The 16,886-nt window shown below is 39.0% G+C and overlaps 1 protein-coding gene across 1 annotated transcript in view; it reads left to right on the top strand.

The window, feature by feature from the left end:
* Nucleotides 1-16,886, top strand: part of GALNTL6 (polypeptide N-acetylgalactosaminyltransferase like 6) — a 1,377,865-nt gene that overhangs the window by 1,334,143 nt on the left and 26,836 nt on the right. The window contains exon 11 of the mRNA XM_063460019.1: nt 12,161-12,310. Coding sequence (XP_063316089.1) covers nt 12,161-12,310 — 150 coding nt within the window. The remainder of the gene's footprint in view (nt 1-12,160; nt 12,311-16,886) is intronic.

The following is a 16,886-nucleotide window of genomic DNA, read 5'->3' as shown; positions in this document are numbered from 1 at the left end:
GTGCAGTGTGTGTCTGTATTGGGGTGCAGCGTGTGTCTGTGCTAGGGATGCAGTCATAGGCGTGCGCAGCCTATTGCATTAGGGTGTGCACCCTAAAGCACAAACACGCGCTGTGTGTATATGTATGTATGTATGTATGTATATATATACACACACATACATACACTGCTGTGTGCTGTGTGTGTAAGGGTGCTGTGTGTGTAAGGGTGCTGTGTGTGTGTAAGGGTGCTGTGTGTGTGTAAGGGTGCTGTGTATGTGTAAGGGTGCTGTGTATGAGGGTGCTGTTAGTGTGATGTGTGTGTGAGGGTGCTGGTTGTGTGATTGTGTGTGAGGGTGCTGTTTGTGTGCTGTGTGTGGGTGTCGTGTGTTTGTGAGGGTGCTGTTAGTGTGCTGTGTGTGTGAGGGTGCTGTTAGTGTGCTGTGTGTGAGGGTGCTGTTTGTGTGATTGTGTGTGAGGGTGCTGTGTGTTTGTGAGGGTGCTGTTAGTGTGCTGTGTGTGTGTGCTTGTGAGGGTGCTGTTAGTGTACTGTGTGTGAGGGTGATGGTAGTATGCATGTTTGTGAGGGTGCTGTGTGTGTGTGAGGGTGTTTTTGTGTGTGTTTGTTAGGGTCCTGTTAGTGTGCTGTGTGTGAGGGTGCTGTTTGTGTGATTGTGTGTGAGGGTGCTGTTTGTGTGATTGTGTGTGAGGGTGCTGTTTGTGTGATTGTGTGTGGGTGTCATGTGTTTGTGAGGGTGCTGTTAGTGTGCTGTGTGTGTGTGTTTGTGAGGGTGCTGTTAGTGTACTGTGTGTGAGAGGGTGCTGTGTGTTTGAGGGTGCTGTATGTGTGTGTGTGTGTGTGTGTGCTGTTTGTGTGTGGGTGCTGTACGTGTGTAGGTGCTGTGTGGGTGCTGTATGTGTGTGGGTGCTGTGTGTGTGATGGTGCTGTATTTGTGAGGGTGCTATATGTGTGTCAGTGATGTATGTGTGTGTGTGTGTGCAGTATGGGTGTGTGTGCTGTATGTGTGTGTGTGCTGTATGTTTGAGTGATTGTGGGGGTGGAGGTGGGGGTAGATTACTTAATACCCCCCCTCCCTTCTTACCTAATGTAGGGTGGGGGGATCCTTGTTCCTGCTGCCATCCCTGGTGATACGTTGGAGAGTATGTGTCTTGTGGATGTAGTGTGTGTCGGTGTGGTTGCTGGGGATGCAGTCTGTGTTTGTGCTGGGGATGCAGTGTGTCTGTGTGCTGGGGATGTAGTTTGTGTTTGTGTGGTTGCTGGCGATGTAGTGAGTGTGTATGTGCTGGGGATGCAGTGTTTCTCTGTGCTGAAGTGTCTGCATCCTTGGGATATAGTGTGTGTCTGTGTGCTGCGGTGCAGTGAGTGTCTTTGTGTTTGCGGGGGTTGCAGTGTGTGTCTGTGTGCTGTTGTTGTGCTGTTGGTGCCGTGTGTCTATGTGCTGGGGGTGCAGTGTGTGTGTGTGTGTGTCCTGGGGATCCAATGTTTCTGTGTGAGTGCTGGGGGTGTAGTGTGTGTGTATATGTGTTTGGGTGCAGTGTGCAATGTGTGTATGTGTGTGTGCTTGGGATGTAGTGTGTGTCTGTTCTAAAGATGCACTGTGTGTCTGTGTGCTGTCGATACAGTGTGTGCCTGTGTGCTGGGGATACAGTGTGTGTCTGTGTGTTCTGGGGTTGCAGTGTGTGTCTCTGTGTGTGTGTGCTGGGGTGGAATGTGTATATGTATGTGTGCTAGGGATGCAATGTGTGTCTGTGTGTGCTGGTGATGTATAGTGTATACGTGTGTGTACTGGGGATGTAGTGGGTCTGTGCATGTGCTGGGGATGCAGTGTGTTTCTGTGTGTATGTTGGGGTGCATTGAGTGTGCCTATGTACCTGGGGTGCAGTGTGTGTGTTGGGGGTGTAGAGTAGTGTAATTATACTTACCTTTGTTGTATCCGCAGTGGTGTGGCTTCTGACTGGAGTAGAGTCTAAATTGACTCATATACTCCTGTCCTGTTCCTGTCTGCCTACTCCATCAGAGGGCTCTGTGTCCCACCCCCGCTGCAGCACCCAGATAATCAGACATTGAATGTCCGGTGCCCATCCACAGCACTGCTGCAATGTATTCAGTACAATAAACCACTGAAGTTCCGGCACATGCGACAGGCAATCAGAGAGTGCTGGAACTTCAGTGGGAAATGTGCCTATAATCCCCAGCCAACCCCAGGTCAACTTCCCCCTCCCAGACACCCCTTTTATGTTCCAACCTTGTGCGGTCTGACAGCCCGCCCCGCAGAGGGAAAAGTTCCTCAAACTGCTGTTAAATTATTAAAGGAGCAGCAAAAATGCCGCCCCTGTCAAGGTGCCGCCTGAAGCCATTGCCCCATCGGGTCCTATGGACAGGCCGGCCCTGGTCACTAGCATAACTAGAGCAAAACACATTTTATCACTAGTGAACTGACAATTAGTTTGCAGGATTAAGGCTAAAAAAATCAAACTGTGACTTATTTGGAATATAGGTATTTATTATTTTCTTAGAAAATTGAACACAACAATGCTATTTCAGAGTGATGCCATGATTGCTGCTTGGATGCTTGAGCTGTATTAAATTCTATTCCACAACTAAGGAAAGATACAACTAAAACGTTACAGCTTTATTTGGGGAGGCTTAATAAGTACAATGGTGGAACTTGAATAAATTGTACAATATTGTTTCTGAGCTGAGCATTCTATAAGTGATATTCTAACTTTGCCCTGGTGTAGTATGACAATCTGTGCAGGTGACCTTCCTCCATTACTAAACGCTGCCTAAATATATTCAAATTAATAATAATAGCAACCAACACAATATCATAAGGACAACCCGAATGCTGAATGAGAGAAACGATTAGACAGTGGGCTTTTATTATCTCAGCAGAACATTACAGAAAAGGAATTGCAAGGGAATTGGCAGAAATAGTTTAACTAAAAAAATGCACAAGCTAAAGTGTGTTTTCTACTCAGATAATCTAGTCTAAAAGTAACAAGCTCCATGTCAACTCTCAACAAGTCTTGGGTAGTGAATAAACTCCTATATCCAATTCTATTGATACTAAAATTGACTTTTTAGACACTGTAACTGCTTCATCTCATTGAGGTGGCAATAGTGTCTGGAGTCCATTGACACCCTCCTTCCATTCAGCATTAAACCAACTTAAAATTCCTCAGCAGCCTATCCCCTCTCTGCTGTTGAGTTAATGAGAAAGCATTAGCCTGAGCAGCAATGACCAGTGATGATTGGCTGGTGGCAGGTGATCACATTGTGCCTATCACAGCATCCATTGTTAGTATGATTTGGTATGGCTAAAAGGAAGTGTGTAATCTCTGCCTTAGCCATACCTCCAATTTGGGCCAGGCTACGGGTGGCCAGTGTTAAACAGCTAAAAATGATTTGACACTGAATATGGACTCCAGCGCTATAACCAATTCAATAAGATAACATTTTATATTAAATATTTTTTTAAACTCTTTTCTTTATGGTATGTTTCCTTTTTAAGTACGTTTTTTAAAATATATAGTCGTACTTAAACAAAGGGGGTCCTAATTTATTTTACATGAGTTTTGATAGTGAACCTTGTAATGGAACCACGGGTATAGAAGGGGTTAATGCCGCCAAAGCGGTTCTTTTTCCCGAATACGAAGTCAGCTACCGAACACTCCTAAGTGCCGAACAAGAACTATACAAATTATCCCCCCAAATACGAGACGAGGCTCTGTATTGAGGGTCAAGCAGGATCTGTTTAATGGTGGCTACATGTCTGCCTTTTATGCAAGTTTTCAAGCAAGGGACACTCCCATAGGGACCTTGTGGAAAACTGAGACAGTTTTTACAGTAACCAATCATGTACAAGTACAGAATGCAATCACTCCCACAAAACAGTACAACTCCTGCTCTCTATCCTGGAGATAATTGGGTTAAGTGCTTGAAGTAACTCAATTACCTTCAGGCATAGAGAATATCCCCCATTTTACAGTAATGGTAAAAACACATTAAAATACATATTTCCCAATATACCAAAAAGGAACCCTCACATTCAACGCATCCCCAGATAGCTTAGATCTGAGCGCTCAATATAACTGAACAGCGCTCAGATACCATACATGTAGTTCAATCGCCATGGAGCTAAAGTCTTGTACATTGTGCGTTCAATGAAACAAGTGAGCTCCATGGGTCTACTATCTGGTACAGTTCTGTTCATATATTGTCAATTTACCGAATGGCACGGTGTTCGTATGAATTTGGAACAGAGTGATGGATGGTCGATGATTTCAGCGGTGTTCGTGGGAAGCAGTGTCCGAAATCAGTTCCATGGGTTTGTCGACGAACACCGCTGGGCGTCCGACTGTCCAAGATAGCAGCTGCCACGTGTCCGTTCATATGAACAACGGCCACCAAGCCGATCGTTCGGGAGTTGGAAGTGTCTGCAGTTAACCACAATGTTAATTAGGGCAGAAAGGTTAACGAGCAGCACACTTCCCTGCTGGGTGGCCTGACATTCGGTAGTTTGTTCGTCTTTTGATGAATGCAAACAGGAAATATACAAACAACCGGCAACCGGCGAACAAACAGACGAATTAGGTTTTAAATAATAATCCAAAGGCAAAGAGGTCTGCCACAAACCTTTATATGTATTTTTACATACTGTTAATATATTTTTCTAAATACATACACATTTTTAAAAACATTCAAATAACCTGCATAATTATATATATTTGCAATATTAATAATAAATATTTGCAGAGAAGGAATATCCTCTTGAAGTTGCCTATCAAATAAACCACAACAAAATGTATACAAATAAAAAGTAATAATTTAATTTGTTCTAACAAACCAGCCTTTACCGATGCTATATGAAAATAGAATGTCTCCTGATTTAACAAATGCAGGAAGGTACAGAATAAGTAGGCAGTGAGTGTTTAGAAACTTGAATGTAATCCTTAAGAGATTATGATAGAGGCCTTTAAAGGGTTTAAAATTTTGTAGGTGATTCATTAAAAGTGTAATTATAAAAGTCTAATTCAGTGTCATAACATAAAACTTAAAAAAGCCAGACAGTACCAGAAAGCACCACAAGGTGGGGAACTTGCTTGATGTAAGAATAAATAATCGCTTGGAATTAAAATGTGCATGTGATGCCTTTAGAGAATTAAAGGCTTTTAGTTGAAATGGAATTTGTATAAATCACAATTAAACGAACTTGTGTTACTTATGACATCAAAGCAGGCTCAGCTATAGAAAGGCACTACGATTTAAAGTATCTCCACTAGAATTTTTATAACAAAGGCTTTATTATAGGAACACGAGAGGAAACTGCTCTTTGGCAGCTAGGACGTAAAAATAAATGAACCTGATTAAAACTGCATACTGTAGAAGCATAGATCCAATGCATTATGTATGACTGGCTCCTGAAGGGCATATACAGTAGTCTAGTCATGGACTGAGAAGGGAAAGTGAAAAATATTGATAAACTCACTCTGGCATCTAGTCTGACAGGAAGGAAATGGAATAATCCCTAGGGATACAGCAGTATAATACATAGCTACATAGTCCAATAACAGCACTGGTACTATGTCCACATTCATATAGATAGAATGTAATTCCCAGGAAGCATTAACATTTATATAAATCAACAGTTGAAAGAAGTGAGAAAAGCATGAGGCGTCTACTTTTGTATCAATGTATGGATTTTAAAGACTCTAGAACATTTACTTATTTCAGCATCGGGTGTGTGAACGAATAATTGGTGCTTTTATTTCTGATTAAACATAGAATAGAATGTAGCTTTAAATTTCCCCTAGAATTTTCACAAAAAAATAACAGTGAGTGCAACTCACAGTAAAGATTCTTCAATCTTCAAAGCATTTATCAGCTTGTTCTTGCAGATCCTAAGGATCCTGAAGTTAGCTACACTTCAGGACCCTTAGGACCATAACAGCTGTTAAGAAAGCATCGTATTAGATGTGAGAAGCATCCAGCAATTTTTATACTTGATTTAGTCATCTCTTTTTCTTCCCCTCTTGGTATTGCTGGTTTAAGCTGATTTGTTATACCTGTTTAGTGTATGTTTTTCTTTTCTTTTTTTTTCTGCCATGCATTTCACTGTTTATTGAATGTAATAAAGCCTACATCTTTTATTAAGTATCCACATGGATTCTGGCCCCTGTGTGGAGAGGCTTTCACGTCGTTTGGTGTCTTACTGTAATGAAATGTGTTTGCATTTGTAACTTCTTATAGTTTAGAACTGAAAAGGGAGATGTGGAAAAAAATAAATTTACAACAATTTTGTATTATGATAATTAGAAATATAGCACACATCCATAATCTAATCACCCATTGCTGCAATATATGTGTTAAAAAAAGCTCTTTTCACATAAATCAAGTTGAAGTACGCTAGGGTCTGCATTGTCCCTTTAAAGCTTTCAATTTAGCAGCTGCTACCGCTTACTGTTACACTATATTGTGACTGTGATCTGATTGTAAATGTTGAGAAATCAAATTAGTATGATGACATTTTAGTAACTTGTTTATTCGCTTGAACGTCCCTCTGTTCTCTGCTTTTTTTCTGACGATTCTAACTTTTGCAAATGCCTTTTGCTTTAAGCCCAATCACATTTAATGACTGATAACATGTTACCACCTAACTTTTTGGTATTTTTAAAGCAAGTCTGCATGGCTCGTTTAGAATAATCTTTAAGTCCACCTGACAACACAACTGAGTTGTGAATTGAATTCTAGTTATTAACCCCTTAAGGACACAACTTCTAGAATAAAAGGGAATCATGACGGAATGTATCCGTCATCTGTCCTTAAGGGGTTAAAAACTATGAAAGAAATCTACTCTCAAAACTGCATTTCTAATAGAAAATAATAGAAGGAACGTAGAGAGAAAGGACAGGAAAAATAGGTAGAAATAATCCTGATAAGAGTGGGTTTCCCTCAATCTGGAGGGAAACTAAAGTGGGAAAAAGTGGGTAGTTAATTCCCAACAATAAAACTTAGCTTTTAATTATTGCTAAAAATAAAAGTAGTGGTTGGTATAGTGACCCACCAAAACACAAATATAAATATATATATAAAAAATGTGGCAACACCAGGAGACAGTGGAACAAAACAGTGAGCCACTGTGACTTACAAAGTCGAAGGGGTTATACTGTTAATGATACAAAGCCACCAAAGTGTATACAGCGGTGTAAGCTACTAACTAAATTCCTGCTACTGAGTATATATAGCAGAGCGTCTGTTCAAGCGGTATGATCATTAAATAGATGAGCTTGCCGTTTTCAAAACACTATTAAGAGACATTATAGCGGTAAGGTAGCTGTATGGGTATAATTGACAGTTTTACCAAAACACTTATGTCAGATATTTTGTAGAGCCTGGTGCAAGCGGTCTGTAATGAAATAAGCTTGCCGTTTATAATGCACATATATACAGACGTTTAGATAGTAAGTAGCTGAGTCGGTATATTAGCAAAATTGACCAAACAACTTTTGGCAGATTCTCAGACTGCTAAACCAAGGCTCTGAGAGAGACCGGTAAATTTGCAGTATTTAAATCGCTAATACTGGTAAAGCGTGAAAGGATGACTGAGCTCCTGAAAAGCTCAAATACAAAACTGATACTCAAAAGGGGAGGGGGAGAGAAAACTGCAGATAATATGGTGTATAGTAAAGGAGACTATCTGCCTGTTACTAGTGACCCTAGCAACTCGTGCCTTCAAGGGCACCCCTTAGCAAAAAGCCTGATTTCTCCTGATTGCTAGTGCAGTGATATAAAGTCCCAAACTCCCAGCAGAAAGCCAAAACAGGCTAGAGAAAAATTTAGCTGAACTTGCTTCTAGATAGAGAAGATGAGTCAGTGTTGCCGTGTGTCTAACCCTGTTAGAAAATCTTGGCAGGGATAGAATGTGACACTGATGATGCAGTGTGCTGGATAACGCCAGGTGAGAGCCCCTGACGTACGTTTCGCCACTCTGGCTCTTCAGAGGGGAACTGAGCTCCTGTTCAAGTTCAGTTTAAATAGGAGGAAGGGTTGGATCTCATTGGTCCAGTAAAGTGGGTCAATGAGAAGTCCCAAATGATTAAGGTGGGAGGGGTAAAGGATTTAACCCTTTGAGTGCTGTTTTTGGATTTAACCCTTCGAGTGCTATTTTTGGTAAAATTCAACCAATGTCTTTTAAAAATTAGAAATAGAGAGACTTAGAGATTGCTAAATGACTAGCATTATCCATACATGGAGGAGAAGTGGAAATTGGTAAATTGCCAAGTGAATTTAAATACCAAAATTGCTTAGATACATTAGAATATGGAGAGCATTGACAATTTTGCTCAGAGTGTACTAAACAGTTTGTTATAATTGAGAGTGAAATTGAATTATTAAAGAGTAGAAAATAATTTGTTGTTCGCACAGAGAGATAATAACTTGGTTACAGAAAAAAAGGGTTGTCAGAAAGCAGAACTGCTATCAGTGGACTGTGGGTTGTGTTAACTCACAAGGGGAAAGGGGATAGAACATAGGTATCTTTTGTCCCAGAGATAAAAAAAGAACTGGGGAGTGTTAATGAATAAATGGAGTGAAATTGAATTCCTCATTGAGACCTGAGGGTGTATGGGTTTTAAATTCATGCATCCATTTAGACTCTCTTTTTAGTAGTCTTAGATTAAAGTCCCCCTTTCTAGCGTTAGTGGATAGACGTTCAATAGCTTGAAACTGTAAGTTAGAGGGGTCTCCTTGATGTTGGGAGTGGACATGACTGGCTACTGGTGTGATGATGTTGGTATTGGTAACTGAGTTCACATGTTGTAGTATGCGTCTCCGAAATTGTTGGTATGTTTTACCTATGTACTGTATCTTGCAGTTACACGTGATAACGTAAATGATTCTGGTACTGCTCCAATTGATAAAATCCCGAATCGGGTATTTCTTGTTGGTTTTAGTGCATAGGATAAATTTGGAGGAATTGATGTATTTGCACGCCTTGCAAGAACCACATTTGTGGGTGCCCTTCGTCTGTGATAACCAACATGGCATAGTGGTGGGAGATTCCAGATGGCTATGGACAAGGGCATCTCTTAGGTTTTTGGGTCTTCGTGCCGTAAGGCTGGGGTAGGGAGTAATATTATCTTGTAGTTCTAATAGAGAAGGAATATTCAAATGAATCCTTCTATTTTCACATCACCATCATCGTTGTACTGTTTAATATAATTTGTAGAAAAAGGAAAGCTAAATGCCCCAAAGGGAATCAGCTTAGTGTGTGTCTGGGGCGGCCAGGATAGGGGATAATCCTCACAATTGTGAAATAAAGAGAAACAGACCTGGTGGGTCTGATAGGAGTTGGTCGCCCCCTGGTGGGTATGTATATATTAATTAAAACTTAACTTTTAATAGCACAAAACATAAAATAGAAAAAAATAGAAAAGAACCTTCAAACTATGAAAAAACGAAATAAAATAACGGGTAAGGAGAGATAGAGTATATGCTCATAAGTGGGACATGCAAATATCTAGAAGATGTCTTATAATAAGCACAAAAATCTTCAAATAAAGATAAGTCCCATACAGGTGCTACAATCGTTATTGTAGGCTACTGGTAGTTACTAAATAAAGATTACCCTCTATGTAAATGAATCACCCTGCCTAGAGATCTCGGAGTACAGACTTGTAAGGTCTAATAGAGTAGCAAAGTGTAACAATTTGTTACATAGAAGGGAAGGCTTGTTAGAATTAAATTGAATTGTATAAGTGAGGATTAAGTACAAAGTTGCTGCAGCTTGTATCTATTTGCTTGTGTATAATGTACAGCTAAAGAGCAACAGATAGCTGCAACTTGATTATGCAGGAGATATATAGGAGTATATTGTAAGGATAGAGAGAATCACCAACTTGGAGTCATCCCTAACGCTATCCCTTACATCAACCCCTCCATCCACGACCAAATCCCCAAATAAAATATTGTATTCACTAGTTGAATTCTAACTGGCTAGCTAGTAGTAATAACGATGGCACACGAGCATCTATCCGACCTAATTGCCTGTTGCCTGACACGTGTTTCGGCGCTGAGAAACGCGCCTTCTTCCGAGGTTATGCAGATGTCCTCTGACACCAGTGGTTTCTTATACCGCTCATGGACCAATGAATGAGGGGGCATGTGTTTGGCATTTCGCGCCCAGCGATCGAACTCCAGATAAGCCACAATATAATTTGTAACATAAACATAAATATTCATCAAACAATTAATAAATTAATTCCCAAACCATGCTAAAATATTCATGTAAATTCATTAATGTATTTAAATGCATCATATTTGCAACAGATAGACAAACAGGCATACACATATAAACATCTCATCACGCTCAGCCAATCAATATTTCTCATAGAAAAACATTGGATCCAGTTGGTTCTTTATGAACCACATTTAGAACATTCGGTGGCAACTGATATTTAATGTGGATAAGTGCAAGATAATGCATCTTGGGCGTAAAAACCCAAGGTCAGAGTATAGAATATTTGATATCCTACTAACCTCAACATCTGAGTAAAGGGATTTATGAGTAATTATTTCAGATGACTTAAAGGTAGGCAGACAATATAACAGGGCAGCAGGAAATGCTAGCAGAATGCTTGGTTGTATAGAGAGAGGTATTAGCAGTAGAAATAGGGAATTGCTCATGCCATTGTACAGAACACTGGTGAGACCTCACTTGGAGTATTGTACGCAGTACTGGAGACCGTATATTCAGAAGAATATTGATACTTTATAGAGAGTTCAGAGAAGGGCTACTAAACTGGTTCATGGATTGCAGGATAATACTTATCAGGAAAGGTTAAAGGATCTTACCATGTATACCTTGGAGGAAAGATGAGACAGGGGGGATTTGATAGAAACATTTAAATACATAAAGTGAATCAACACAGGAGGAGACTATATTTAACCCCTTAATGACACAACTTCTGGAATAAAAGGGAATCATGACGAAATATATCCGTTGTCTGTCCTTAAGGGGTTAAAAGAAGATAAACTACCACAACAAGAGGACATAGTCTTAAATTAGAGGGGCAAAAGTTTAAAAAATATTTCAGGAATTATTACTTTACAAAGAGGGTAGTGGACGCTTGTAATAGTCTTCCAGCTGAAGTGGTAGAGGTTAACACAGTGAGGGTCTTTAAGCATGCGTGGGATAGGCATAAGGCTACCCTAGACTTAAGATAAGGCCAGGGACTAATTAAAGTATTTTGAAAATTGGGCAGAGAAGATGGTCCTTATCTGCCGTCACATTCTATTTTTCTATGTTTCTGTGATGCCAAATATGAAAGTTATCAGTTGTTGAAACTCTTCACAAGGAATTACTCAAGTTTTCACAAGGAAGAGACACAGCCACAGTCATGCCTTACAAACCGCAGTGTTTATGTTTGTCAGAGTGCAGAGATGGCATCTATGCATAAAAAGGCCCCATAGGGACAGGTAGGGCAGCATCCCCTAGTTTACATTGAAATAAATGTGAAATTTAAACATGTCAAAATTTAAGGTATTTAAAAAAAAAAATCTCCAATTCTCTGGTATAGACCTCCCAGTATTGCTAAGCTCATTTATTAGAGATGTCGAGAGATGTCAGATCTTGGAAACTCTGTGCCCTACCTTTTAGGGCTGTCATTGGGTAAGAGCATCAAGGGGAGGGGTCATACCTCTGTGAAGAGGGTTGTCATTGTCCAAATATGCGCATCTATTGGTTTATGGTGTTGAACAGAACATGACCTCTTGTGTCAGTAGTTGAGTACATGGGGTTAATGGGCAGAGCCCAACATGTTGATAAGGCAGATTCCAATCCCAGGGGTAAAGTAAAGTGCCCCTCCATCTTTAAGCCTAACCAGCCACCACTGAAAACCACTAGTAGTCATTTTTGTACTTGGGGTATCCTTTTAAGCTCCCACATGTGTAAATACTAATTAACTGAACATGATTCAATCATAAAATAAAACTCGTTAGTAAATAATTATTTCTACATTGGTGTATAATTTGTTCAAATATTTATGATGGTTTTTTTTCTAGAAATCAAACTATGCGATATCAGTATATGATTTTAACATTTATTTTAGTTAATTTTAACAAGGCTCACATTTATTGAATATGGTCTGGTTCCATTTTAGCTTTTTACTTTTGGATGGAGACAAGATATCCGACCTGGTGAACCATTACACACAAGGAAATTCTGCTTCGATGCCATTTCCCACACCAGCCCTGTCACACTTTATGACTGTCATGGCATGAAGGGTAATCAGCACTGGAGCTACAGAAAGGTAACATTTTATACCATTTGAAGTTGATGGATGTACAAGAATCCCAAGAAAAAAAAAAATCATGATTCCAAGAAAACAAATAAACACAGAGCAAACTTGATGATTTGTTCCACTCATAGAACAGACATGAGTGTGAAGCAGGTTATATTCATTGACAGCAGGGAGCCTATCAATACTGAACACATACCCTTTGTAAACCCAGCATGCATCGAAGTACACTCAAACACATCTTAAAGAGAAATGTCACAGTTCTAATGCCAGATGTTGTGTCATGTCCCCATAGAACAGAATATTTAATCACTTTTATTTAACCTAAACTGAATAAAAGTGCAGGATTTACGATTAAACCAAAAGACGTGATAAAATACTAAATAGATAAAATACAATACCAGTTCAATTGGCATGGCAATTTTAGGGTAATGTATTAAACTTTAAAGTACGTGCCAGTATTGCATTGCCTTGAATGTCTGTTAAATTGATCTCTCTGCCACCTTTATATGTGATGTTTCATATTCTGGAAATTATAGAACCCCATCATTTATAGTCCTATCCCTAAAACGAATTGCTTCATAAGTTATAAGCATGTTTTACTATATCAATGCCATTTATGTTGAGGGCCTAGGGCACTGTATTCTTTCAATATATGATTCTTCTGGATATCAAAACACTGATTATCAATTTCATTGCTCTAACAGGCAATATCCTGTGTTTTTATATGCTTAAGCTTAATTTTCTAACATATTGAACTTCACTGTCTGTCTGTCTGTCTATCTATCTATTATTATTGCCATTTATAGAGCGCCAATAGATTCCATAGCGCTTTACAATATTATGAGAGGGGGGATTTAACTATAAATAGGACAATTACAAGAAAACTTACAGGAATGATAGGTTGAAGAGGACCCTGCTCAAATGAGCTTACTATCTATCTATCTATTTATCTATCTATCTATATATCTATCTATCTATCTATCTATCTATCTATCTATCTATCTATCCTGTCAGTGTATAAGCCTGTATCATTGCCTATAATCATGTTGTGATTTGTTCATTGGAATTATCCATGTGTTAATGTTAATGTTATTCCTTACTGGTGGCTTAGGACATAATTACATCATTTTGGCAGTTGTTTCACATTAAATCTTTCCATAAATCAATGCAATAGAAACAGCTGTGAAATAAAGGATGAGGCTGGACTGGACAATGTGTGCATTGAACACAGGGGAATCATATTCACTGTGCCATAATCGGAATTAAACGCCAGCATTGTAATCTTCTGCAACAATAAAGAGCATAGTGATTGCTGCTTCTCAATTATCTTTGTATTTCACCAGAGATCATGGTTTACACAATGTAACGCATTTTTTAAATTTTTTAAATTTTGGTAATGTATTTTTTTGTTTAAGAAAGGGAAACCTTTAATTTACAGTAAAATTGCAACACTAACATTAAAAATACATATATTTATTTTAAAATTTAGAGTGCTCATTTAATGTCTAGTAGTTTCTATTTCAACAAATCCATCAAATCAGCCTGGTCAAACTGAAATTAAAGCATCAAACTACACTAGATGGCTCCCACCAACCCATAAATTAGGTTTGTCGCAAGGTTTTGAGATATCACATATTGTTTTGAGAATGGAAAATTATGGACATTCAGTCAAGTACTCTCCTTAAATATCTAAAACATAATACAACAAAAAATGGTCAACTTCAGTTTTATGCACTTCTTTTATGTATATATTTGTTGAAATAGTGAAAAATAAAGCAACTTGTCCAGAATAAAATACTGTGTACTTCAAATTAGACTTGTGCAGAAATTAATTCTAGCTGGTCCAAACTAATCAAACAACTTTTAATCCATACCCGGGTGAATCCAAAAGTTCATATTTTTCTCTATTGTAATATATATCTATAGACGATAATGATACCCTTTAAAAATAGAACTATACCATTTTTTTGGCAATATAGAGTGTACAGTATTATTCATTTTGGTGAGTGTTGTATCAGTAGTATCTTGTTTTGAAAGATGTTTAAGCTGTCTGGACCAGTCACAACAAACATTTGCACAGGTCCAGATTAAACTGTTAATTATGTGTTTGTTTTGTTTACTTTATATGGTTAAAGACTTATAATGTTATAAAGAATACAATCCTTATACACTTAGTCCAAAGTAAAAGAACAGGTTTGGAAACAGGGGCAAATGACAAGAGGAAAATGTATTCATATTCAGGATTAATATTTGTTTTTCTAATCTTATTTAATTGGTTGAATTTGGATTTTTTGTAATTATCTGCCTTATTGAAGACAAGTGACGTACTCTTATCCCCTCATTTATAATGGTTAATCTTGTTATTATTTACTAAAATGAGAATTGTTAAGAATGTAATGTGACTTTAAGTTTATTTAAAATTTTAGCCCAAGATAGCCAAACTGGAAGTATAGGTGTCTGGGAGAATTGTTCAAATTCAGCTATTTTGGTCTACAATTTGAAATTCACTTTCAGTTCACTTGGAATTCATAATAATTCCAAATGCAGTTGTCCTAGTCAGCAGTTTTCTCTGAAATGTTACAAGTGGTTAAAGTAACTTTCTGTGCAATTGTGCTTGTTTGATTTTTCTTATATAAAATAGCTGCTACTATACTGAACTTGACAAATTTACAATATAACAGTGAAGCACTATATATTAAGTGCCAAAACATTCCATGTGTGTATATATACTTAAAAACACTTAGCTCAGCTTTTTTCTGAGAGCAACTTCAATATTGTGTAAAAACTTCAAAACGTTGTTAAGTATGTTAAATTGCCAATTGAACACTCACAATTTCCAGAGCTATACAACCTAACTCTAGTGTGTATCGCTTATTGGTCCATTTTGGGCGACCACTCCCCTCTTCGGTGTTGTCGTTATGGTGGTGACTTTCTTATGTTGTCTCAGGGTAATAGACAATATAAGATAATAGTGTAAATCCACTTACACCTTTGTACTATAAGCAGGAGGTAATTATCATACTCACAAATATAGAGCCTGCATGCTGGCACAGTAAAGATGCTTTGTGTGATTCAGGACGACACACCCTTCTTTATAAGTGCAGGAGACCAGATATTTTAAAATAGCTTTATTTAAATGTAAACATCTGGTACTATCGAGCTAGTATTCATCTAATCCTAGAAAGATAATGTTGAAAATTATGTCTATAAACGTACAAGGTTTAAATACAAGATGGAAAAAGCAAATGCTTTACGATTCCTTGGTGTCTAACCAAATACAAATAGCTTTCCTCCAAGAAACGCACTGGTTGCGATCTGAGTCGCAAAAATGGAGGGGGGAGGGCTAAATATAAACATATATATCATGCATCTCTCCTAAATAATACAAAATCTGGAGTGGCAATCATATTTGATTCTAACCTAAAACTTGAGGTCAAATTAATAGAGAGCGACCCCTGTGGCAGATTTCTCATAATTATCTGCAAAGTAGAAACTATAACTTACACATTGGTTAACATATATCTGCCAAATATTAATCCAACCGCTTTGTTTTCAAAAATTATGAATAGATTAGAAAATAAAACTATAGGTACTTTGCTGATAGCAGGTGATTTTAATTGTGTTCTCGATCCAAAAATGGACAAAAAACACATACTCAGTTAAAGTCTGATAGCCAGTTATATAAACAATCTAAAATACTGTCTAATCTATGCGTCATGCATGGTTTATATGATGCCTGGCGGGTAACACATTCAGATTTACGGGATTTTACGCATCTGTCTAAAGTCCATAACTCATATTCACGAATAGATTTATGTTTAGTTAAAGCCAACACACGGAAAGAAATTAATACAATTCAAATTAAAGATAATACTTGGTCTGACCACAGTTTTGTAATACTAGAAATGGGTAAGGTCTTGCAGACAGTGGCATACATACCGTGGTCGCAGGGGTCGCGGGCGCGACCGGGCCCGGCCCACCAGGGGGCCCGGCCGCCCTGCGACCCAGGTATGTACCCATAGGGCCAGCCTCTTCTGCTGGGGGGCCCAGGAGCCGGCCACCTCAGGGCCCCCCGAGGCTGGCCCTCCTGTCACCTGGCTGGCGGGCGCGCGAGGGAGCACTCTCCCCTGAGTGCTCCCTCTTCAGCTCCCTCGCGCACCGCACTGAAACCGGAGCCAGAAGATGACGTCATGTTCCGGCTCTGGCATCAGTACGCGGCGCGTGAGGGAGCTGAAGAGGGAGCACTCAGGGGAGAGTGCTCCCTCGCGCGCCTGCCAGCCAGCCGGGTGACAGGAGGGCCAGCAACACCACTGGACCCCAGGGAATCCCCCCAGCTTTCCCACAGGTAAAGAGGCTGGGGGGATTAAATTAAAAAAAACGAAAAAAAAACGTGTGAGTGTGTTAGTGTGTGTGTGTTAGTTTTAGTGAGTGTGTATGTGTATGTGTTAGTGTCAATGAGACAGCCACTAGAGGCTGGATTAACCCTCAGTGAAACATAGCAGTTTCTCTGAAACTGCTATGTTTTTAGCTGCAGGGTTAAAACTAGAGAGACCTGGCACCCAGACCACTTCACTTTTTTCCAGTG

This window comes from Pelobates fuscus, chromosome 6 (assembly GCF_036172605.1).
Source record: "Pelobates fuscus isolate aPelFus1 chromosome 6, aPelFus1.pri, whole genome shotgun sequence".
NCBI classification, from domain to species: Eukaryota; Metazoa; Chordata; class Amphibia; order Anura; family Pelobatidae; genus Pelobates; species Pelobates fuscus.
Note: the sequence above shows the minus strand (reverse complement) of the source record. Positions and strands in the feature narration are given on the sequence as shown.